Source organism: Besnoitia besnoiti (assembly GCF_002563875.1).
Source record: "Besnoitia besnoiti strain Bb-Ger1 chromosome Unknown contig00007, whole genome shotgun sequence".
In the NCBI taxonomy this organism is placed as follows: Eukaryota; Apicomplexa; class Conoidasida; order Eucoccidiorida; family Sarcocystidae; genus Besnoitia; species Besnoitia besnoiti.
The window spans coordinates 3032326-3055574 of NW_021703915.1; the positions used below are offsets into that span (position 1 = coordinate 3032326).

At 57.6% G+C, this 23249-nt stretch overlaps 2 protein-coding genes across 2 annotated transcripts; both read right to left on the bottom strand.

The window, feature by feature from the left end:
* Positions 1-1910: 1910 nt before the first annotated feature.
* Positions 1911-7595, bottom strand: BESB_074310 (rhoptry kinase family protein ROP27; the record flags this gene model as incomplete). Its single annotated transcript, XM_029365804.1, has 8 exons — positions 1911-2060; positions 2721-2794; positions 3122-3326; positions 3712-3823; positions 4055-4130; positions 4611-4902; positions 5153-5278; positions 5610-7595. The coding sequence occupies 8 exons, from the start codon at positions 7593-7595 to the stop codon at positions 1911-1913; spliced, it is 3021 nt and encodes a 1006-aa protein (XP_029218288.1).
* A 2481-nt stretch (positions 7596-10076) lies between these two features.
* On the bottom strand, positions 10077-19312 carry BESB_074320 (uncharacterized protein; the record flags this gene model as incomplete). The annotated part of the gene is made up of 12 exons (XM_029365805.1): positions 10077-10992; positions 11437-11544; positions 11893-12047; positions 12583-12654; positions 13126-15093; positions 15491-15643; positions 15951-16002; positions 16282-16406; positions 16940-17041; positions 17282-17356; positions 17827-17969; positions 18502-19312. The coding sequence occupies 12 exons, from the start codon at positions 19310-19312 to the stop codon at positions 10077-10079; spliced, it is 4680 nt and encodes a 1559-aa protein (XP_029218289.1).
* Positions 19313-23249: the final 3937 nt, after the last annotated feature.

Consider the following 23249-nt stretch of genomic DNA (forward strand, 5'->3'; position numbering starts at 1 on the left):
GTGGTGTTTGCTGAGTCCCTTCTGATCCTACACCGGCTTCGAAGCTGCCTCGATCCCTGCGCGTGTTGAGGGCATGAGCGTCCGATGCGCAGGTCTCTTGAAAGCTATGCTACATGCGTTCCAGTAGGATATTCTCATAGGAGCCTCACTCCTTTGCGCCCCCGTTTCGTTTGCAATGTGTGTGAAAAGACGAAAAAACTTCGGTTGCTCGGGATTCACGCACCTCACCACAACCCGTGCGCGTGCATCTCCTGTCTCTCCACACACCAGTACAATCGCACTACAGCGAAAAACCAAGAAGTGCGGGACTTTTCGCATCTTCCTGTGCACTCGGTCCCCTCCTCATTGGAACATATACGTACGTTGCACAGCATACGGCACGAGCAAATGTACGGGACATACATACCTACAGCACCACTTTAAAGCATCCAAAAGCGTTGTCCTGATTAGCGCACAGTAAATAACACAGTACTTATCGCCCTCTCGCCCGATCCCCCCCTACTCGTGAATGTGTCCGGATACGTTTAGCAAGATGGCTTTGCTCTCGCCTACAAGGCCCTTGTTGGACGCTTCCGATGTAACATACCGCAGGAACAGGACACCCCCCAACCTTTCTGAGAACCTGAGCACCGCCCAGGCGCTCGGTGGTGTCTGTACACCCCTACCCCTTCCTCGCAGCATTGTCAGGCACCTGGATCGGGCCACGCCGCTTTGTTGTTGCGGCGCTCATCACACAAAAAAAAAAAAACTACAGCAATCGCTGTCCGGAATACCCATTAACCCTGCGCATCCCCTCCACGCAAGTCAAGGTTGTGTACGAGCGGGCATCATAACTCTCCTCATTGGCGCCGGCACCGGCTTGAGGCCAGTTAGGCATCTTGAATGAGAAGTTTGCTTGACCGCCCTCTTCACTGGCTGTGCCTTGCATCGGCCGTCTTCATCTTAACCCGTCATCCGTTGCTCCCTGAGAGCATCCGCCAGGCTTCCCACTTCCGATGCTACGTCAAACTCAAAGAAATCCCGCGCAGGAGTATCAGGATATTGAGGAGCGCGCTGCTGCTCCGAGACTTGCGTACCAATCATCGTTCATCACCTGCGTGAGACCTCAAGAAAAACGGCGACGCTGGAAAAGGCAGCGAGAAAACTTACCCTTTTCCCACGTGAACAAAACCTCGCTCATGGACGGAAAATTGGGACGCAGCAGGCCAAACCGGCAACCCTCCTGCTTTGAAAAAAACTCGGGCGCCGTCATTGCTCGATGCAACCCGAAGGCGACAAAAGAGAATAGGACAACGGTGAAGGCAGGCACGGCACGCCTGCTCTTCCCTGCTGTTTTCAAGGCACAAAGTAAAAAGAAACAATCCCTGCGCTGCATGTTAGAAAGTTCACCTACGTGCCGGAGCCCCTGAGGTGTCACGCTCAGAGTGCTCAGTGCGTTTCGCCGTTTACCTTAAAGAAAGTACAAAGGAGACGCCGAAGAAAGACGAACATGGGCGTGAGCGGAAGCCCAAAGGCGTAAAAACAAGAGTGTGGGAGACAGGAACCGATGAGCACGAGTGCTGCCATACGAGGAAACGAGTGAAAGAATAGTACACAAAAACACAGCAGCATAGTGCGAAGAGGAAAAACTGCACAGGCATATCACCTGGCCTTGATCTCTGCGCCATGGGCGCAGTCGGTTCGCGAGTCGAGCTTCTCTAGTCCTCCTCGTCCCGTCTCATTTGGGGCCCGCGAAACTTTTGCAAGTGCCCATCTGAAAAACTCCACTCTGGGAGGCCACTTCTTTGTCTCCTGGTCCTTGCTCACTGGTCTTCTCCAGTTGTTCATCCTCTTCTCGCTTGCTCATCCGGAGAAAACGGCTCCAACTACCCCCCTCTTTCTTCTGCAGACAAGCTCGTTCATTCTGTCGCTTACTGCCCGGCTTGCTCGGCGAGCAGATCGGAGAGAGTATACCTTAAAATCACCTTCCTTAGTTCTGTGAAGACAGGATGAGAAACGAAAAGTTCCCTCAGCGTCGGCCGAGTCTCGATATTCGGGTCCAACATCCGCATGATCAAATCCTGCAAAGGAAGCCAAACAGCGCCACCAAACAGCAACCATGTCATACTGCGGCACTGAGCCACACAGAACGGATACACGCGTTCAAAATGGGCATATACATACTTGTGTACGGAGAGTTATGCGGCCGACTGTGTGCATGTAATTGTGTAAGGCGGGAGGAGAGTCGCTCGCTCTGTCCATGCCATACATATGACGAACTTGGCTGCAAACAAGTGTTCACGGAGATGAACCCTTGGGGGCGAAACTATTCTTGGGCCGAGCATGTCCTCGATAGTCGTCACACTCGAATTCCAAATTCAGCACTGCCGCGCCTCGCGCTTTGCATCCGGCGCTTTGTGAAAGGAAACATCGGTACGTGTCACTGTGTGTGCATATGCATATATATAATATACGGCTAACGGTGCATAGTGGGTCACGTGCACACATCTGTATACGCATACAATTTGTAAGCGGAGTGCTACAATTGCTCGTCTACGCGCGCTGAAGCACACGCATACAATGCAGATGATTCCAGATGAACACACACAACTAATTTCGCATATCGGCATGACGCATGCACGCATCGTCATATATGGTCAGGGTTGTTGCACTCGTGCATGTACATGCCGTTTTCGTTCTGCCCCGAGTGAACTCTGGCATCCTCGCCGCGTGGAGCTTACTATCATGGCCGTGGGCATGTTTGGCGAGCACGGATAAAAATCCAGATCGCTCTGGGTTACCTCCGCGACGCGGCCTGAAACAGGTGAAAGGGGAACCCATATCAGAGGTAGAGGCATCAGGGAGGGGAATAAGAGATGCTAAATCGAATGCATACACAATGACGACTGAGACTGACGGGAGTGCATACGACGCAAAAGCACACAGGAGGAGAATCAGTTTCTATTCCCCTCAAATCATTGGTCTTCGCAGCTGTCTACAAAGATGTTATATATTAGTGGATCTATACATCTGCAAATGCTTGCAGGGAATGGCGCTCCTCCGTGAACGTGTGGATATATGGGCAGGGATGAAACGCCGGCTGATCGTTCTGAATAGTGAATTTCCTTTTCTGGCTCCTCACCAATGACCTCGTCCGACTGAAGCGTGTCCAGCTGGAAGGGGAACAGATTTCGACACCAGAGCTTGTAGAGGGCAACCCCCACCGCCCACGTGTCTTTCTTCGGGGAGAGAATAAGGTTTTTCTGGTGATCGCGGATGCACTCCATATTTTCCGGTGGCAGAAAGCGAAGCGTTCCTTCGACGCACGGGCTAACATCTCCGATGGGCTGTGCGAAGCAACAAAATTCAATTTGCACAAACAGGGATAGGCGACTTGAAACGCCGTTTGTATGCAGCTTTCGCTGGAGTCTTAAAGTCCACACAATTCTCTGTTCTTTTCCGTTCTCACTGCACACCTGTGGGTGTTCCTTTTCTCTGTGGTACGGTTTGCTACCGTTGTTTCCTGTGATGTGGAACCGCCTTCTTCGTTCATTTGCCTAATCTTCGCCTCTACGACGGAGACCCCATTTGCAACTTCTGCAAGTAACATTTCACTGATCCACGCGGTTCGCGCGTTCGTGCCGAATCCCTGTGAGCGAACAGCTATAACTACAGCCAATTTGCGTGCACTTCTTGCTTTCCTCCCGCTTCAGCGCAACTCGCCCCTCTTACGCGCGAAAGAGAGTAGTCTCCCAAGAAGACTCGGCCCTCGGAAGAAATAAAATAGTTCGCCAGCTTGATGTCTGAGTGAACCATGCCTGTGTCGTGCAGTCGCAAACAGGCCCTGGAGGCACAGAAGAAAAAAAAAACACACGAAACGTTCAAAACCCTGTGAACAGAGACTCTAGCGCGGCAAAGCACCCAAGCCCGCGTTCTGCTGTGCAAGTAAATGTGTTATCCGCTGTTTTCAAACCATTGCATGGCTGCGTGGACCGAGCCCAGGTTCTCGGCAGCTTGTACTTTCGCAATCCTTTTTCCGCCGCCCGCAGTCTTAATCTCTGCATGCGCGACTCACATGAACATCTGCTTCGACGCGTCCAAACGCGCCTGGCCAGAACCACTTCGAAGCTTCCTCAGACGCGTGATGTCTCCTGCAGAGCGGAATCCAACAGTCAGCGAAACATGAGGGGGACTCCGGACCAGAATGCGGAAACCACGAGGGGACAGTCGGCACGCAGACGCACAGATATATACATACATATCTATGTGTATACATATACATACATATACATATATATTTATACACAAGATTCATACGCGTAAAACAAGAGGCCACTTGATCACGGATTCACGTCCAGGTGAACCCGCACACGGACAGAAATTGAGTGCAGGCTCTGGATGCAGCCGCACTTCTGCGCACAACTGGAAGGGCCGGCCGAGGATCCCCTGGCAGGAAACAAAGTGCAGCGGCTATAGGTGTACGCGTCTGGATACGGAGACTGCCTTTTGTCAGCACGTCTAAAGAGAGTGCACGTATATGGAGCCTGCGCCCGCCCCCCCCCCCCCCCCCCCGACGGCACTGGATCAGCATCTCCTGCAATCACTCCTGCGCGTTGGTGTGTCTTTCTCACCGGCGAAGTGTTCGAAGATCACCCACTGATGCCAGTAGCGCATCGGTTCATCCGGAGGGGTTTCGAGCTTCTCCACCGGCTCCACGATATCCAGCGGCATGACCAGGTGCGCCAGCTGGGACCAGACATACGAGGAGATGTCCTTCGGCGCGTACTTTAGGATCGCCGTTTCCCACCGGAGCCGGCGCTGCAGTCGGGAGATCTCCAGCAGCGCCGTGTTTGCGCGGTTCTTCTTCGTGATGCGGAAAATCTTCACTGCCATCTGCACGTCTGGGCTGTTCGCGTCCCGTGCCTGGCAAACACGCAGCGGACCCGCGAGGAAGCAAACACCTGAGAGCTGCTTCCCTTGCGCTCGCGGCTGCCTTGGATAAAAAACGGGCAAAGCGAGACGAGCGCGCAAAGCGCAGGCAAGAGACGAAGGAAAATGGGATTCACCTGCCAATCACGGACTACCAAGTCTGGCAATGACACAACGCTAGCGGTACGAACAGGCGACACGACGAGAGCTGCGCAGTGGAGACAGGAAGCCCGGATGCCCTTACCAGAACGACGATGCCCTGGCCTCCGGCGCCCAGAACATCCTCAAAGATGAGAGCCCTCTTCTTTTGCGTCGCCAGGCTCCGGACCTCAAAGGGCCTGTCAAATGGAATGATTCTAGCCAGCTTCTCCTAAAGAAAAAGAGAGAGATAGCGAGATAGAGCGAAGTGAAAAACGTGGTGGAAGCCGTAAACCCTAGACGACCCGGTGGACGCCTCGCTGCACACGCATCTGCATACCGTGGCTTCGGAGAGCACCTCTGCTCTCCTTTTTCTAAGCGTTGCCCATAGCTGAGCGGCCGGGATGTTCTGTCACGATATTTGGACGCATACGCATGTCTCCATACGTGAGCAGAACCGTGTCTAAGAACTGACTTGCGATACAGGAGGATGCGCGTGCCACGTTTTCGCATTAGCGAAGCAGATAAAGCGATCCGACTTCTGCTGCTGCTGGCTAGCTCACTTTCTCTTGGGGCAGCCCAGTTTTCTCCATTCCTTCGGCGGCTTTGACGAGGCTCCGCGACGGTTTGCTGAAAATCACTTCGGGGAGGTCGGCAAGGCGCAGCGGGTGGGCAGGGCCTGCGGGGCTGCCAAGTTGGCTTTCCTCGTCTTCGATGGGCGCAACCCGACCGTCGACATCCCCACGTCCCGACAATTCGTCGTTCGATCTATCGAAATCCGAAAGAGCTGCCACGATGTTTGTCAACCGAGCCCCGCTCTCGCGAACTTCATGTCGCAGCGCCGAGTTGCCCACCACAGATCGCGTGAAGACACGCGCATCTTGGTACGAGCGATGAGCGTGTTCACCCGGCGTCTCACCTGCCTGTTTTTTAGTCTCTTCGGCTCGCGTTTCGGGGCCTTGCGTGGCCGCCTCCTGCTTCTCTGAGTCATCGCCTCTCGCCTCTGCCGCCGCCGCTCCCTCCGCCGCAGCCGGCAGGCCTCCGCCGCGCGCCTCCTCGCCTACCGGGCTCTCGGTCGCCGCGGTCGGAGCGCCGGCGTCGGGCTCATCGTTCTCCACGGGGGACGCGTAGGGCGAGAGCGAGTCTCTGCGGTCGCCCTCGGGCTCGTCGCCATCGACTTCTCCCTCGTTCTTCAGGCGCCGCTCGGCCGACCCTGCTCTACGAGCGAGGCCCACAGTCTCAACCTGTGGAAGCAGAAGGCGCGCATCCCCGTAGGCGAGGTCGGCTTCCGCGAGCGGCGGGAAAGAGGGGAAGGCAGCGACGCTCTCTGGTTTTTGGAAGCCTGCATACACGCCATAGTAGGGATCTGCCTGTCCGCCAGCAGGAAAGGAGACTGCAGCAACCGCGTGGAAGTTTCGGCCGCCCCGCTGCCGGCGGTCGACGTCCCCTTTGTGGGAAGTTCGCCGCGGAGAAGAAGAGCCAGAGGACGACGCGTGCTCCGGGCGCCGCTTCTTGGCCTTACGGGTAGTCGGGTGCGACGAGCGGCTACGCTTCTCCTCGAATCTCTTCCGCTCCGCGTCAGAAAGGAACTGCACCTGGAACAACGTGTTGTTCTGCGAGAGAAGAAGATCGGGGAGACGCAGAAGCGCTGCATCGTCTTCGGTAAGCTTCCCAAGAGCCAGGAGGTCCTCGAGCTGCTCCTCTTCCTCAAGTCGAGCAGGCGAGCGGTTTCCAGAGAGCGCAGCTTCTGTCTTTTTGCTCTGCCCGTTTATCTGTTCCCTGCTGCCTCCGTTTTCCCTCCTCCCGCGCCCCGCCGTCTCTTCTTCTCCCTGCCTCGCAGAACCGGAGGCACGAGAATCCAGTGACACCGCGGGCGCCGATTCAGCGGTGGAGGCCGCTGGGAGCGAAGAAGGCGACGCGTGCAAGTCAGCGGATACCTCCAGTGCGTTCGGAGACACAAGCCCAGGAGACTGTTTTGAAGACGCAGGTAGTCCTTCAGGTGAAGGCCATGGAACAGAAGAGGGGGACGACGCGGCGCCGCGCCCGTCAGCCTCGGGCGGCGAGTGAGACGGAGGCGAGTTTCCAGTCTGTGCTGCGCGAAGACGGGGTGACTTAGTAGAGATATCAGCAGACAATGTGGGAGAGACAGAAGGCAGAGTGTCTCTCAGCCGCTCAGCGACGGCAGCAGCCCGGCGCCGTACGGAAGGTTCGTGCCCCGTGTTAGCGGCGCGAGCAGAGCCCTTCCCTGTAATGTTTTCGAGGAGGCGCAGCGCTTCTTTCTGGTCTGACGGCGAAGATCCATACGGGAGGACCTCGCTGACGCGGGGGGAATACGGCGAAGGCTCGGGAGAACGCAGTGAAGGCGTGCCGGATGACACGACGTACGGCAGCCGCGATGGAGACTCAGGGTCAATCTGCTGCAGGCGCCACAGAAAGCACACTTCGGAGACGAGGAAGACGAGAAGAAGAAGCATCGCAAGTCCAAGAGGTTTGACGAGCCAAGTCGGCCAGCAGCCGACCCCACTGGCGCCTGTGGCTGCCCACTTCATCTTGCTGCGCGTCCTCCCTCGGAACTGTGGGCGCCTCGAGAAAGTAGAGAGCTTCTTCGGATCTTGTGACAGAGACAAACCTGCCCGCGAGTCCTCTATTCGGAACGCGCCGCGGCTGCTTTTCGCAAACACTTGCCCCCTCGTTACATTTCCTTCGTGCGGAAGATGTCCAAAATGGACGCCCCTGGCGGGGGATTCAATCCACCCTGTCTCCCCTTGCTTGAGTTCTCTGTCATCGGCGCACGAAGAACAGGAAGAGAGAGCGCAACAAAGAGATACAAAAGTCAGTGAAGTGGACGTTCCCGCCCTTCTCGCCGTACTCCTATTCCCACCTCCTCCTCCACATGCGCACTCATGGGCCGCGAAAACGGCCGCAGGAGAGAGAGCCTCCCAATCGGTCTCCAGTCCTGTGAGAGTTCTCGCTAAGGTAGTCGAAAAGAAGCTGAAATACTGGAGCAGAACGGCCGCTTCGCCAGAAAGCGAACGCGCAGAGAGAACCGCTGGGCGCGAGAGCGCAAGCTCTGGCGAGTAGTGTTAAGTGGCGCCAGAGCTCGCGCGACAAAGTGCAGCAGAAAAGAGTTGGCCTGAGCGTGTGATGGTCTGTACGCACAGCCGCGGTACCTTTTGTAATGGACAGACACCTTGTATTTAACAGTTTTTTGGCACGAAATTGAATTACAAGACGGGCACCTTTCACGCACAAGGTCGCTACTTCTATTGCGAGAGTAGCTTTTCGTCTCTGGCGGTGGCAGTGGCAAGCGGACGAATCGAGGGAGGCGTAATCGGAACACGGCGCGGGCGGTGTGTCGTCTCGCTGGGGTCGAGCCAACAGCTTGCCCTCGGGTTGTGCAACGGCAACGACGGGCGTGTATTCGTTTTGCAGGCTGTGTCGCAAGGTTGCACAGTAATTTGACAGAACAGTCCGCCTGCCGACTTCCACGACAGATCGCGGAGAGTATCGGAAAATCTCGCACTCATTTTCACCCGGGCACTCAGGTGACACGCACGCTCAGGGCGTCCAGGTCGGCGCCCCTCCCATGACGCATCGCATGTGCTGAATGACAACATGAACACGTCGGGGAAGGAGGAGGACGAGGCGGGACAGAGGATTTCCACACGATTGCTGCGTCCTCAGCTGTGTCGCACTGACGGTGTCGTCCTTCTAGAGCGTTACACGTGTGGGCTAGAGAGTCTGCCGATCACAAGGTGACCAGAAGACGCTGCATAGTTCTTCCCCCGCGTCCTTTCGTGACCGGGAGACAGAGTGTCGTGCCTGACACGTGGGAAAAGCATGGTAAAGGGGGAGACATTCCAACGAATGTCACAGCTGTGTCGCTGCGTGACACACGGTACGCTAGACAGCGGCGCGACCGGCGGTCACGGTCACTGCGCATAGAACCCAGGAGTCATCGAGATAGGACAGTACGCTGCACTTGTGTCCGCGGCTCGTCTCTTTCGTGCCTGGACACTTCGGCTTGTGACTGTCGAATTCAAACTCTGCCGCTCCACCGTGTCCGGCTGCCCTCTGCGAATTGGGGGTGTAGGCGAAGGCGACACGGGGCGGTTGGAACCAGAGAATGCCCGTGGTGCAAGGATTCTGTCCGTTATGGGTGTCATTCGCTCTCCGGTCGTCTTTGGTGCAAGCGCATCACACACACGGGGACGGAGTCGCGCAGGGGTTTCTTTCTCATGTGGAACAGCGGAGCTCCCTGAAGGGTTCGCGCCGGCAATGCGCTCACGTGCTCGGGAGCCCCCGGCACACACGCGACACGCAAAAGCAGGGCAAGAAGAGGTCCAGCGCGCTGCATCATCTCACGGCGGCAGTTGCAAACGCTGGCGGAGTGCCTCTGGATCACTCAGCTTCTGGCGCGCCGCGATGCCGCGCGTCTCGTTTGCGAAGATACAAAGAAAGAAATAGTCATGCAACGAGATGCGCGGTTGAGCCTGTTGCATTCAGTGACTGCATCCCCTCCCTGTGATCTTGGTCTTATCCCCTCTGAGACGCGAAATCAGACAGTTACCAGCATGCCCACTACACGTGTGCAAAGGTGAAAATATATGCAAAGCTATACTACAGGCAAGCGCCACGAAAGCTGTGATCATCCTCGTAGACAAAGATATCTAGCTTACAGCGGCCCCTATTGTTCTAGACCTGCCGCGATAGATATGTGTAGAAAGTACGAGCAAGTCGTAGGCACGTCGTCCGATGGGAGATGCCAGACGGTGTGTAAGGCCTTCTGTGTGTGTCCGCGCACTGCCGGAGTAACTCGTGACTGCGGCAGCGGGTGGTTCAACAGCGGTGCTAAGTAGGTGATGATTTGAGATGGAGCGGATCTTCAAAAGAGTATGTAGTTGCCTCCCGAAGATAAAACAGGAAAAATTTGTTCCCTGGTGTGCGCATGGAAACGCCAATATTCTCGCTTCTTTTCACAAGAGACCGAAACGCAAAAACATTGCACAGAAGAGGGACCTGCTTCGGTGTTACTTGCGCCGCGGAGTGTGGAACGTCCGGCTCTCCACGTCTATGTAATTCATCAACCCAACAGGTCGTTTACTCCGACGTGTTGTGAAGAGTCGCGATGCCAGACGCCGGGCGTACGTTTCGCTGCTCCCCTCCGTCTCGCCATGTGCGTCGTGATTTTCGTCCTTCTCGTCTTCTGTGTGCTCTCTTCTTTGGTCTTCAGAACGCCTCTCCTCGGCGGAGTCGCGCCGCCAACCTGCCCCCTCTTGTAGCTCCTGGCCTTCTTCACGCGCATCTTCGGCGGCGCCCCAGACTCTGCCTCTCAGCCGCGAGGCGCGTGTCTCTGCATCGCCGCCAGGCGTGACGCGAATCGCAGGGCCGCCGTCCGCCGGAGTCGGCTCCGGGGAGATGAAATCCGGTTCTGCACGCCCGCTTGAATGTTGTTTCAGCGCGTCGGCTCGAGCAGAGTCGCCGTCCGCGGTGTTGTCGATGCTAGGTTCCCACATAGCCAGCAACGGGGAGGTTTGACCAGATCTCGTGCCCACTTTGATGGAGCGCAGATGGCGATGCTTGTGCACATCCGAGGGAGTCAGAAACGCACTCCGCTCCTCATGGCTGCTTGAGCTGCTCGAGCTGCTCACGCTGCTCAAGCGACGTCGCCCTGGTGATGAGTCGCGCGATGTCACCGGCTCCTCTCCCTCGCTGTCGCTGGAACACGAGTCCGCGGGCGGCAGTGGCGGGCGCTGGCGGTAGCTGCCTGGGGGAGGTGCGTCCCGGTCTCTGAACAGTTTGCTCCGGATCTTTGAAACTAAGTCGGGGAAGAAATCCAGCAAGTCTGATTCGTCTTCCCCCACCGAGTCCGAAGACAGCCCCCAAATGGGTCGCTTCTCTCTCGACGGATGATGCACCAAATTCTGAATAGAGAGAGCGACTGGCCTGAACCACGCAAACATCGAGGAAAAAACAAGGAACCACCGGTTGCTGCGGCGGGCCTTGAAACACCCGTGCGAAATCAACACGCAGGAAAGCCTGAAGATGGAAGAGTTCAACCCAAAGGGACGCGAAATTTTCGCTCTCTTGCGCGGATAAAGCTCGAGAGATTGTGAAGGAACAATCCAAGCTTTTGCCTGTGTTCCATTCCGCACCCTTCGCCAGCGTTTCAACCCTCGCGCCTCCTCTCGCAGAGGCTCAAACCCCGACTTTTCCAGCTGCTCCGTGGCGCTACCAGGTCAAGCACGTTGCGCAGATGTGGGCAGCGAAAAAGGCAGACCGCCAGCGTGAGACGCCTCTTCTCCAGATTGATACACGGTCCGTGGCCAAGCGATGAAGCGGAAGCGCGTCCCGTAGAACCAGAAAACGGCGTAGTGCGGTGGACTGTACCTGTACATATCCACGGGGCGGTGCGTCTTCCGCGCAGACTTGAGAGACGGACTCCCCTCCGGCAGCGACGACATGGAGTCGGCCTTGGCTTCATATGTCTGCCATGTTCTGGTCGCACAAGGCACGGAACAGAGAGGGGGTGTTTTGATCCGCGCACCGCCCACGGAAGAGCTAGGAAATGAGAAAAAAACAAACGCAGCCTCAGAGGCACAAACTTCTCTTCGCACGCGCCCCCTTTGTCGAGCCAAGTCTCGCCGCTACCCCCCTCTCAGCTGTGAACTCTACAAATAGACAGTCTGCAACCCTGCTAGCAGACCTCACGCCTGGCGCACTCTACAAAGGGAGGAGGTCTTCTGTCGCTCGCAACGGCTGGGGGCAGGCATCGTTCCATCCCGTTTACCGCCGGCAGCGCTCAGGGGCCCTTCAGCGATTCTCACGCCGAGAAGGAAGACTCACGCGGCGGCGAACGTCGAGAGGTGCTGCGGAGGCGCGGGAAGCGAGAGCTGCGAGCCGCGCCTCCCGTACGGGGGCCGGAAGAGGCGAGACACGAGGGCGCTGATGTCATTCCGAGCGTCTTGGAGCTGCTCAACGAGGCGTTGCTCCGTTTCCTCCTGCGACACACACGGAGAGAGGAGATGAAACGCATGCAGCTTCTTCTGTGACGCGCGCAGATGATTCACGCACGAAACTGCACCACAACAGTCAGTTTCCGGTGTCGGCAATGTCAGTATGAGGCCGATGTAATTCTTGATACGCGACTTTGCTCAAGCCCGGCAGTCACTGCTGGGAACGTCTGCAAAATTCCCGGATTTGACGTTTTTGAGTGAAACATGGCAGGCGGCCATGTCTTATATGTGAAATATGCATCCACAAATCACCTCTGAGACCTATATCCCACTCAGGCACGTGCCTGTGTATGCACACAGGAAGGGCAGATGCGCCTGAACCCCGTCGACAGTTGTATGACTCGGGAAAGCGAATAACGTGAACACTGAAGCAGACGGATGCACGCTAGGCTGAGCAAGACACGGAACCCAGACAGCGAAGCCCAGAGTTACTCATTCCCAAAGAATTCAACGCGGCGTGTGGTTTCTTAAAAGGGGTCGGAGCTGCTTCAGTGAGAGCCCGAGCCTCGTCGTCACCTACCTTTCGGAGTCCAAGATTCTCATTCACTTCGAGCATCTGTCGCACTTGCTTTTTCCTCTCGTCATTCTTTTTCTGGAGACGCACGCAGAGCCCAGTCACGCAGATCACCGACATCTTTCCTCCACCCAGAAGCCGCACCATGCGGGGATACAAACAGACAGACGGACTGCGTATTCCTCGCTGCCGTATGTGAAGACGTCACCGCCCGTCGAGGGTCACACTTCCGCCAGTTCACCTTCACCTCGCTATGAACACGAACTCCAAAAACTGGACAGGAAGGAACCGGGTGAATGCGTCACTGCGTATTCATCCGTCTCTCTGCGAGACAGAACAGCGAGCCAGGCCCCCACTCCCGAGTTTCTTCGCGGGCGTCCGCCCTGTTGCAGCCGGCGCTGCAGCCGCCACCCAGGCCGCGACGAAGCTGTGAGAGGGTGATACAGGAGTCTGGTCAGCCAAACGCAGGCGACTGATTTTGCAGATCAGCGGGTATGTGCAACTCGAGGCGAGCGACTTGCGTCTTGTCTTTCGAGGTCGCGAACTCACCTTCAGGAGGGCTTTGAAGGCCTCGAGGTCTTTTTCGCGTTTCTGCCTCGTGGTGAAGACTTCTTCTTTGAGCATGGCGCAGGTGCGCTTGAGGACAGAGGTCTCTTTGGAGGCGGCAGCGAGCCGCGTCTGAATTTCGTTTCGGTTCGCCTCCAAGTCCACAGCCAATTTCGCCACGCTCTCGAGACTTTTCTTCGCCTCGTCTACGGTGGCCTGCTGGCTGTCGCGACTCGCCTGCAGCGCCGCGACCGTCTGCAGGAGCTCCGCTTTCTCTTCGCGCGCTTGCTCCAGCTGGGCGCGAATAGAGGCCGCCTCTTCATCCAGCGTTTCCTGCTTGGCTTTGACCGACGCCAACTGCGTGCCGACGTGCGAAAAGACCTCTTGCTGAAGGGCATTTTCTCCGCGAAGCTTTTCGAGCTGGGCTGCCACGCTCTCGTAGCGGCCTCTCCACTCTTGGAGCTCTGCGTCCTTCGCGTCCTGCAGTCTCTTGACTTCTTCGCGCTCCGCCTCGAAGCTCGCTGTCAGTCTCTCCAGCGTCTTCCGCAAACTCGCCAGGTCGGCATCCCGTGCTGCAAGCTCTTCGTCTCGCTCGCGTCGATCTCTTTCCAGCTCTCTCTTCTTCTGCTCGGCCTTTTCCAGGTCTCCCTTGAGTGTCGTTTTCTCCTCCGTTGCCGAGGACTGCAGACGGCTCAGACGGTTTTCGAGGTCATCCTTTTCTCTCTTCGTTTCCTCTAGCAGGCGCGCAAGCCTCTCTCTGTGCGCCTCCACCGTTCCCAGTCGGCCCTCGAGCTCTGCGAGTCTGCTCGCCAGCTGCCCCGTTTTGTTGTCCGCAGCAGCTCGCAGGGACGCGGCCTCCGCTTCGGAGCTACGCAGAAGACCTTTCACATTTGTCAGTTGCTTCTCAAGGTCTTCTTGCTTTCGCTCCGAGCCTTCCAGGCGCTGGCGCAGCGACGCCTTCTCCTCCTCGAGAGCGGCTTCCCTCTGGCGGGACTCTTCTCGCCGTTTGCATGCATCTTCCTCTGCGAACCGGGCCGCGTCCTCTTTTTCTGCTTCCAGCGCGTCCTTCTCTCTCTGGAGGGCGTTGATTCGCGACATGAGCTCCTCGCGGCGGGCCTCCGCCTGGTTGCGTTCTGCCTCTCGCTGCCTCTCCAGTCGTTTCTGGTCCTCCCTGAGTGTTTCAATCTCTTTGTCTCTTTCGCGCTCGAGTGTCTCCTTCTCGTGCTTCGTGGCCGCCAGCTTCGCCGCCACGTCTTCCCGGCGGCTGCGCGTGTCTTCTCTCTCCATCTGGGCAGCTTCATACCGCTGCGCGAGCGTCTCCTCGCGCTCCCTCGCCTTCTCGCAGGCCCGCTCGGCTCGCTCTAGATCTTCCTTCTTGACGTAGTGCAGGAGCTCCGCCTGGAAGTGTTTCTCCAGGGTGTCGTTGTACTTTTTCAGGACTTCATTGCGATCCAGAATCTGCGCGTGGTTCTTTCTGAGCTCTTCGAGCTCATGCTGAAGCACCTCCGTCCGCCGCTCTGTGCCTGCTTGCGCTTCGCGCGGCGAGCGGCCCAGAGACCTTTTTGCCGCACTCTCGCCTCCTCCCGCAGACTCGCCCGCGCGAGTCAGAGCGGACTTCCACCCTTCGCGCTTCGCTGGCTGAGTGCTTGAGGCGTCCTCTTCGCTCGCGCAGTCGTCCGGACGCGCCCTAGAACGCGCGTCCTCCGGCCCCTCGCCGCCGGCGCGTTCCGCCTGCGCCCTCGACTGCTCCTCGAGAAGCTCCCTGGCCAGCGACGCCTGGTGGAGCCCGGGCTTGCGCGCGAAGTCGATCGAGTTCCTGCGCGCGCGGTCGAGCTCTCGCCGACGCCCTAGGCGCTCGCTCAGCGCGGCGCCTCCGCCGAGAGCCGGGACCCGCCTCACGATCCGCAGGCGCACCTGCTGCGCCAAGTCAGCCGCCAACGGAGACGGCCGCGAAAGGCCCTCGCCGCCTTCCTACAGAGAGGCAGGTCGCAGGCAGAGAAACGGAGACAGAAACTGCACGCGAGGTGAACCCTGTGCGCACAACGGAAGAGGCCGTCGCGCCAGCGAACCGGCCGCCGCAGCCCCGCCACGACGACAGAGAGGACGGGTGAGCGACGAAAGAAAAGGAAACAGGAAAAGGAGGGCGAGCGCACGAAAACGTTTAATTAGTGAACAAGAAAGAAAGGCAGAGGTGCGAAGGAAAGACACAGCGACGGAAACAAACTAGGCCACTCCCAAGCTCACTTCAAACGACCTGGTTTTCAGGGCATCGCCTCCCCCCCTCCCTACCCCACCGCAGTCACGGTTCTGCCTGAAGACGCATCCAGCGTGTTGTGCGAGAAAAGGAAAGAGCGTCATCACCTACCGCTATGGGGAGGTCGAAGGCCATGCTGCCGCAGCTGCTCCTGGGGAGACTGCGGGCTGACATCGTCGAGTTTTCTTCCCGCGTGGCGCGCAGCGCTTCCTTCAGGTCTTCAATCATCGAGTCTTTCTGGCTAGTCAACGTGGTTAGACGCTTGACCTGGGAATGAAGCAAACATCAGCCACGGGGGATAAGGCTCGATTGTTTCCACGTCATCCTCAAGTTGGCTCACTTGCCTCAGAGGGGTTCGCGATGAAACACAACCACGAGAGACGAAGCAAGAAAGCTAAACACGCGCAGAGTACGCAACTCAGAAGCAAGCACCGGCGTGTCGGATAGAAGTCGCACTGGAGCAAGCGAAGGCGGGTATCATCTGCCTAGATTCGATGCAGCAGCACGTCTCTGCAAGCAAGTTGGGTGGATGTCTCTGTTGCTGGTGCTCCAACGCCCTGAAGCTGACGCTCACTTCGCGTCGCGCGCTGTCGAGCTCGCCGAGTATTTCCGCCGCCCGCGCCGACCTGATACGCACATGAGAAGCAAAAGATGCAAATGCCAGCGTGAGGAGGGCGTCCTGCGAAGGGTTTTTGCCGCGACGACGCAGAAGCTCAACACACTAGGCGCAAGCCCCAAGAAACGCGTGAGCCTCAGAGGCAACCGCGTCTCGCAGCCGCATCAGCGGAGAGTTTTGGCGCGTTATACAGGCGCGGAGTAGAACTCGTCCGCCCCGAGTGCAATCACACGCTACGGCGTCTGTTTCGCGAAAAACCCGCGCCTGCAAGGCAGGAAAGCGCCCTCACCCTTGCGTGTCTGTCCTCTCTTTCGTCTTCCTCTCGAGAAACACGAGCTTCTGCTCCAGCGTCGATTTTTCCTTCCGCTCGTCCTCTAAGTGTTTTTCTGACAGATCCAACTGCGCCTTCAGATGCTGGAAACAGCGCGTGCAAAAAGAATGGGCACTTCAGTTTTGCCACGCAGACAGAGATAGAAAGCTTTTCGGCACCTGAGAAAAAAGGCGTTCCGTCTCTCTGCTACTCGCACGCGAGAAAGAGACATTCCCATCTCCGCATCGAGTCGCGGGTCAACGCCCCAGCTTTCTCGCTCGTCGCTGCATCTGCGCGGCGCGCTCTGAGAGGATTCTCTCGCGCCCCTGACTGAGCGTCGGCTGACGTGGACCCGATGCACGCAGCAGAAAGTACGCGAGTGAATCATACGAAGACAAGAAACACGCGACAGTGTGAGACGAGAGGATCCGCGTCTCAGTCCCCTGTGTCTAGGATTCGGTTGTCAAATGCCTTGACACACTGCATAGCGCGATGTGTGGCAGGTCGGGAGCGCTCCACATCGGTGGGGTGCTGCCAGCATGACACGCCAATCGCCTTCGCCACGTGTGTTTTGGAGTCACAACGAAAGTGGAAGTTCTCATGGAGCGGTTTCAGCCCTGCAAAGGGCGTGACGTACAAAATTCTCAGCTCTGAGCTTCTCCATGGCCTCCGTCAGATGGTGGCGACTCTGCGACTCGGTTCTCCGCCATTCCTCCTGCAAGTCGTCCATCTGCTCGGTCTGCAGGAAGATCAGACAGCGGAAACAGGCAGTCGCGGCAGGCTTCGAGGCCAGGGACAGGGATGTTCAGGCGCAGCAGTACCTCAAACGGGAGGCCAGAGAGAGCAAGAGACGAAGCGGGCAGAGGCCCAGCTCCGCGATGCGGTTTGTACGGTCCCTTTCACGTCCCTGGCCTGGTCGCCCTCGTGGCGAGGCCTCGCCGTCTTTCTCCCAGATCTGCAGTTCGGCTCGTCGTCTCACCTGGTGCTGATTGAGCTTCTCGGATCTCTTCAGCTTCTCCGCGAGGTTGGCGTTGCTCCTGCGCAGCGTGTCCGCCTGACGAGAGAAACAACAACGCCACCATGCGAGCGTATGGATTTAGAACCCTAACTCTATAGACACTCTGCGCAGTCACACAGGTGCTTTACAAGAATGATGCACGCATATGCGGCGCGACAAAGTGAAGGCGTGTCGCTGAAACTGCGCTTCACGCGAGCGCTCGCGCTTGCGCTCGAACGACATGACGGCGGAGTAGAAAGCTGGATCAACTACACGCCGCGTTAGCACTGCGGCATGCAGCGACAGGGACACCTCAACGTGGGACGGCGAGGGCAACCGCCGCCGGCGGCAGGACCGTTTGCGTCCGCGAGTAGGCTCCTCCACAGGGGGGCGGGGGGGGGCACTACCAGATTGCGTCGGGCGCGAGAGAACGGAAAGCGGGGTGTTCATCTGCCACGCTGCGAGAGAGTGTCACTTCAGGGGACAGCATACAGTCAGCTTTCCTTCCGAGCAAGGTTTCATCGCACCTCGGCCTTCGCCCGATCGACGGTCGGAAGGAGCTCTTGAGTGAGAAATGCGAGGAGCTGCTTGATCTGCTTCTCCGTGCCGCCAGTGGACGGGAAATCTAGACTGAAATCAGACGCCGAGTTCAGCGGCGAAACCGAAGAGGCTGTAAACACGCAGCAAACACAGACACCCGCGCTGACTGCGTGCCTGAGCACTGCCTATGCGAATCTCCGGGGCCTCCCGTCAGTCGCAGGGCGAGGGCAACGGCAAGGACATGAGGAAGGATGATATACTGCGAGCGCACGCAGGGCGAAGACGCACGCGGCAAAAAGGAATACTATACGAACTGCATGCGAAGCCTCGAGCAGCCTTCCTCCACCAGATAAAGCTTCGCATGAATCGAGTGTGAGCCGGAATAGGTGTTGGTAGCGATTCGGGGCCCTTGCGCCTTAGTTCTGCGTTCGCCCTATCTCACAAGCAGGGCGCTATGGAGGACGGAAACGATGCAAGTAAATCCGCAGGAATGCGGAAAGTCTCGAGCACTCACTGGCATGCAACACGACAAACTTTCTCCGGGGGTAGCATGTCACAGAGCACATGGCTGGGCAAACAGCGCGCCGCCTGTCATACATACGCCCTCTTCAGTCTCTTGTCCCCAGGCATTCGAGCACCACGCTTCGCGTCTCCAGTCTCACTCGTCAAGGAGGTTGTGCCTCTCCGGCGGGTCGTCCGGACATGGAACCCGCTCGAGATCTGGTGCTGCAGTGGAGGAGACGCAGGCCTCCCCTGTGTGTCGGAGGGGGCTACGAGGTCATCGAGATCTCGCTTGCAGTCCTTCGCGAGGTCGCAGATCTCTTGGAGCATGAAGTGCGCCACGTTGCCTTCCTTGAGCAGGTTCCTTCTCGTGTCTCGCTCGGATGCCGCCACCGGCCGCGCCATCGCTGAGCTACCGCCTTCATGGTCACGCCCCTCGAGGGCCTCTGGGGAGGACAGAGGCTCGTGGAGCCCCCGGGATCGCACCCGGGCCGCGAGGCCCGCGGGCCCGCCGGCTAGACCGGTCTCCAACCTCCTCGCCGCTCTCCACTCATACTCGTGGCCGTCTTCTCGCAGAGACGGAGAGGAGTCCGCCGGCAGCTTGTCCTCGCTCCCTCCGCCGAGGGAGCTGCGGGAGCTGAGTCTAGCAAGCCTTCTTTCCGCCGCTTCCCTCGCTTCCACCTCGCCTCCGCGCGACGAGACCCACGGGCTCGCCCGCGGGTCATTCCAGTCGTGCGCCTGTTGCGAGCGGCTTCGCGCTGAGGAGGTGAAAGGGCTCGCGCCCGCCTCAGCGCCGCCGTCTTTCCTCCGGCATGCCTCGGCCTCAAACGGCGCCCCGAACGAGCGAGCGGAGCTCATGGAGAGGGGAGCGTCGATTCCCACCGGAAAGTCGCGCCAGCCACGCGAAAAGCCAAAGTTCTCAGATGAAGCGGCGGGAAGGAGGCAGGTTGCACGGCAGGCGGACGGGCTCATATTGAGCGGGGGGCTGCGGCTACACAGCAGGCGAGTCACCGGAGAGGCGAAGGGAGGCGTGGCAACCAAGCAGATCGCCGAAACCAGAGGCGCCGCACATTGCAAAAGACGGGGGAAGGCGTGAAGAAGTAGGGTTAGAAAAGAAACAAGCGGAGAAGCTCGTCATGCGAGAGACAGCGGGAGACGGGTCCAGGTTTTCCGTACCTGGGCTGCTGCTTGCGCCATCCCAGGAGTCCGCGAGGCACACGCGAGTGAGGACCCGCGGGAGAGCTCTTTGAGTCTCTCAAAATGGAAGGCTCACGGGGGAAAACGGTGCATGGAAAGAGCTGAAATATTCCAAGGATGCTACCGTTTTCTCGATGCGCGCCACTGCGCGGCGGAGGCGCGGGCAGTCACGCTCGTCCGAGGTGACCCTGTTCACACAGGAACGTGTTCGCCTGGAGAAAGTGCGACTGAAACGCACAGACGACGTTGCCGTGAGGTCGGCGTTTCAAGCAAAACAACTACGTTAAAAATGGAAGCGTTGTGCGCTCTAAGAAATGTATATCTCCCGTAGATGTTCCCCTCTCCGCGCAGCGCGTGGACTGCTCCGCCACGCCATGTGCCTCAGGTTGGAATGCAGAAGAGCCAAAATAGATGAGTTCTTGCATTTAGCAAGAGAAGTCGCCTGGGAGGACCCTCCAGTGACACCAACGTTTTCGCCCTTTGACAAGGAGCGTTCGTTTCGAATTGAAACCCGGGACGAGGGGCCGTTGAGCGGCTTGCTAGCGAGAAGACAACGCACTCTGGCGTGAGAATTGGCGCCAGTAAGGAGTTGAAAATATTGCGATCACGTTTTCGACGGCAAATCAGTTAAGCCAGTGAATTCTGCGTGGTTGCGGCGGATAATAGAGGGGAGAGAAACGATGCTGCGGCATGCTTGCCGTGTTTCGGCGTTTTGCCTCTTGCATGTGATCGTCGATATCGCTTGCAACCGGTTTGCGCGGCGAGTATGTGGACGGTGCATGAAGGGGCTGTGTCGTCACGCTCTCATGGAAATTTCTCGCCTGGCTCCTTGGAACCTGCATCATGTTTCCGGCTGGAGTTTGAAGAAGAGAACCTGGAAACACCCTAAACGCTCCAACCGCGTCAGAAGTGTACCCCCATGCGACAGAACTGCAATGCGTACAAATACGCGGATGGCATACTACACAGTGCCTGCAAGATTGAGTCCCAAATGTTGTGGTAGCCCTCTTGTGTTGACTCCACCGGTTCCTGATATTCGCTTCGGCAAACGTTCTCTGAGGCGGGTATAGTTTTCTGTCGCTGCTCAACGTTCTACGAACGGTTGTCTGAAGCCAGGGAGCGCCATGAGTACACGCACCAATTGGGGGCAGTACATCTCTTCTGAATACACCACTAAATCTTTTGTGTCTGCTTGATGCGTTTCTCAGAGCTGAATGCTCACTGGATCAGCAGCATGACTGAAGCAGATTTCTCTTGGAGGCAAGAAAGGCCCCACAGGACTCGCTATTGCTCGAGTCTTGCTAGCCGACGAACCGGCGAGCTCGTAGTACGCCAGAGCGAGAAGTATGAACCGTACCGCATCGGCGCACACGTGGAGAAATTGAGTTTATCATACAGTAGGCAAGTCTTCGGCAGCCACCATCCAAACCCTGCATCTTTTATGGATCTACGAGGTACCACAAACTCAGTGTCAAGAGGCCCTTGCGTAGTCTCAGCTAGATCCGCTGCGATATCTGGTTGCCTGTCTACGCCTTCTGCGGAAGATAGTGCGCAGAGTCGCAGCCCGCCGGGAAGAAAGATCTCGGTATGCATCCCGCGCCGAGCGTGTCCCTGCCGACCAAGCCTCGTGAAGGACAGGAAGCGAGAGTAGGTGGTTCACAAGAGTGAGAAGCTGCGCGGCTCGTAGTTCCAGAGCTCGCTTACTGCTCTGCATTGACCGCTGTGTTATTTCGTATGCCACAGTGTTGCACCGTCCTCCTGTTTGACACGTCGAGGGTCTTCGGTCCTGGTCTGTAAAGCACGGTCGACATGCCCCGCGACGTCATAGTAAGCTTGAGTCGTCGGGATTCGCTCCCGACTGCTTTCTTGAGACTCACTAACCCCTGTGAATCGATCTAACCACAAAAGAAAGCGAGCTTGTCAGTTACCCTGTGTCAGCAGTTGTCTGACGGCCCAAGGCGACGAATTACGTGGGAACGGCTTCCCTAGTTAGTGTCCGATGACAGACACCGGTCGCGAGTCCTCCCTCCCACCCCCGCTTCCACCCTCCTCCCCCCTCGTTCTCTTCGCCCTGCGAGGGCGCTGCCGATGTCCTTACCAGTGCTGTCACGGTTTCTGCGCCGACGCGTTTGCGAACACACTATGTGAGCCTGTGGAGGAACCTACCACGCCTATTCATGCCTGTGGAACATCCACACGTTCTTCCCCACCGGTAAGCACTCTGACTTGGGGTGCTACGTACTGAAGCTATTAACTCTGTACCCTAGACCATCTCCAGTAGTGCGGCTCCGCCTGGCTGCCGGAATACACAAAAGTCCTCCGCGAACGCGTAGTCCCGCGGAAAGAACGAGTGGCTCCACACAACATAATGCACAATTTCAAAAGACGCCGTCTGCGAAACTGAGTAAGAGATGTTCGACGATGAGGGTATCAATTCGACTGCGCGCCTTTGCGACTCTGTCGCCTGCACATGAACGCAAGTCGCGCGCGACTCTCCCGCACTACCGCAGATACGAATACCGCCGTCTCAGCGAGCTCGCGGCAGACGAGCTACAAGGCTTGACGATAGTCCGTGCGTCGTGGCAGTCCAAAACAGGGGCTACCGCAGAGGAAGGAATGCAACGAAACCTTCGATGGTATCTACTCTCGAGGGTCGACATCCGTTGCGTGAATTGCTAGACACGCCTACGCAGCGCCTTGAACGCGTTCTAGCACACACCTATGCCGACGAGCCAGAGTCCGCCACCTCCAAGCAGGACTCCGAATAGACTTTCACATAAAAAAAAGATCCTGCAAATCTGGAAAGCTTTGTGCTGGGCAGCTAGGGCATCGAGTTCGGCCGCATGCACAAGGCGCATTTTTTGACGCTTGTATCTGTGCATGCTGGCGGCTCGCTGCCGATCCTGGGTGTCTCGCCGGTGTTTTCCTCGGTTATTTTCTTCCTCTTGCAAGTCGGTGGATGCGAACAGCGCCGGAATTTATAGTGCTGATCTGCGCGAGAGATGGGCTTTCGTGAGCCCCTTGCCCTGTCATGTCTCTCGCGCCAACTTTTCCGAACTGGTTCATGCTCTATTCTCAGTCCCGGTTGCCGTATCTTTTGTTCTACTTTTCCGTCCGTGCCATCTGAGCTGCATGTCTGCCCAACTAGTCCTTTCTAGAACGTGCGCGGCCACCTTTTGAAGACTCAGTGCCTCTGGACGGCTCAACTTGTCACGCTTTCGTGAGACAAGCGGAGAGTCGATCCGCAGACAAGAATCGAGCGTGTGCAAGCCCTTCTTTCTTGGTTCTCTCCTCCAAAAGTCCTGCAGCCTGACTCGCGGCGCCTGGGGCTTCGCCAGGCGAAAAGTGGGCATTCAACTGAAATAAGACGCCTCGCTCTCTGACCGTATTCGTGTATAGTTGCCTCAGGTATGTCCACTTCTCGCACTGTAGACCGGCTGCAGCACCGCGCAGTCTCTCGCCACTGTATGTCTGCGCAGCCTCGTCACGTCGGCTACACGTGCAAAGGCAGAAAGGGGAGATGCGGGAAAACTGACCTTCTGGCTTCTGCTGTAAAAACCTTTTCCTCTTGACTATCCCGCGACCGGCGGCGGCTCGAGACACAGCACTTCGGCATCAAGAAACAGCCAAGAGTTCGCTCTTCCGCCACACTCCCCTTAGGTGTTCAGCAGCGCCCAGGGCCGCGCTCTACCTCTCTTCTCATTACGCACGC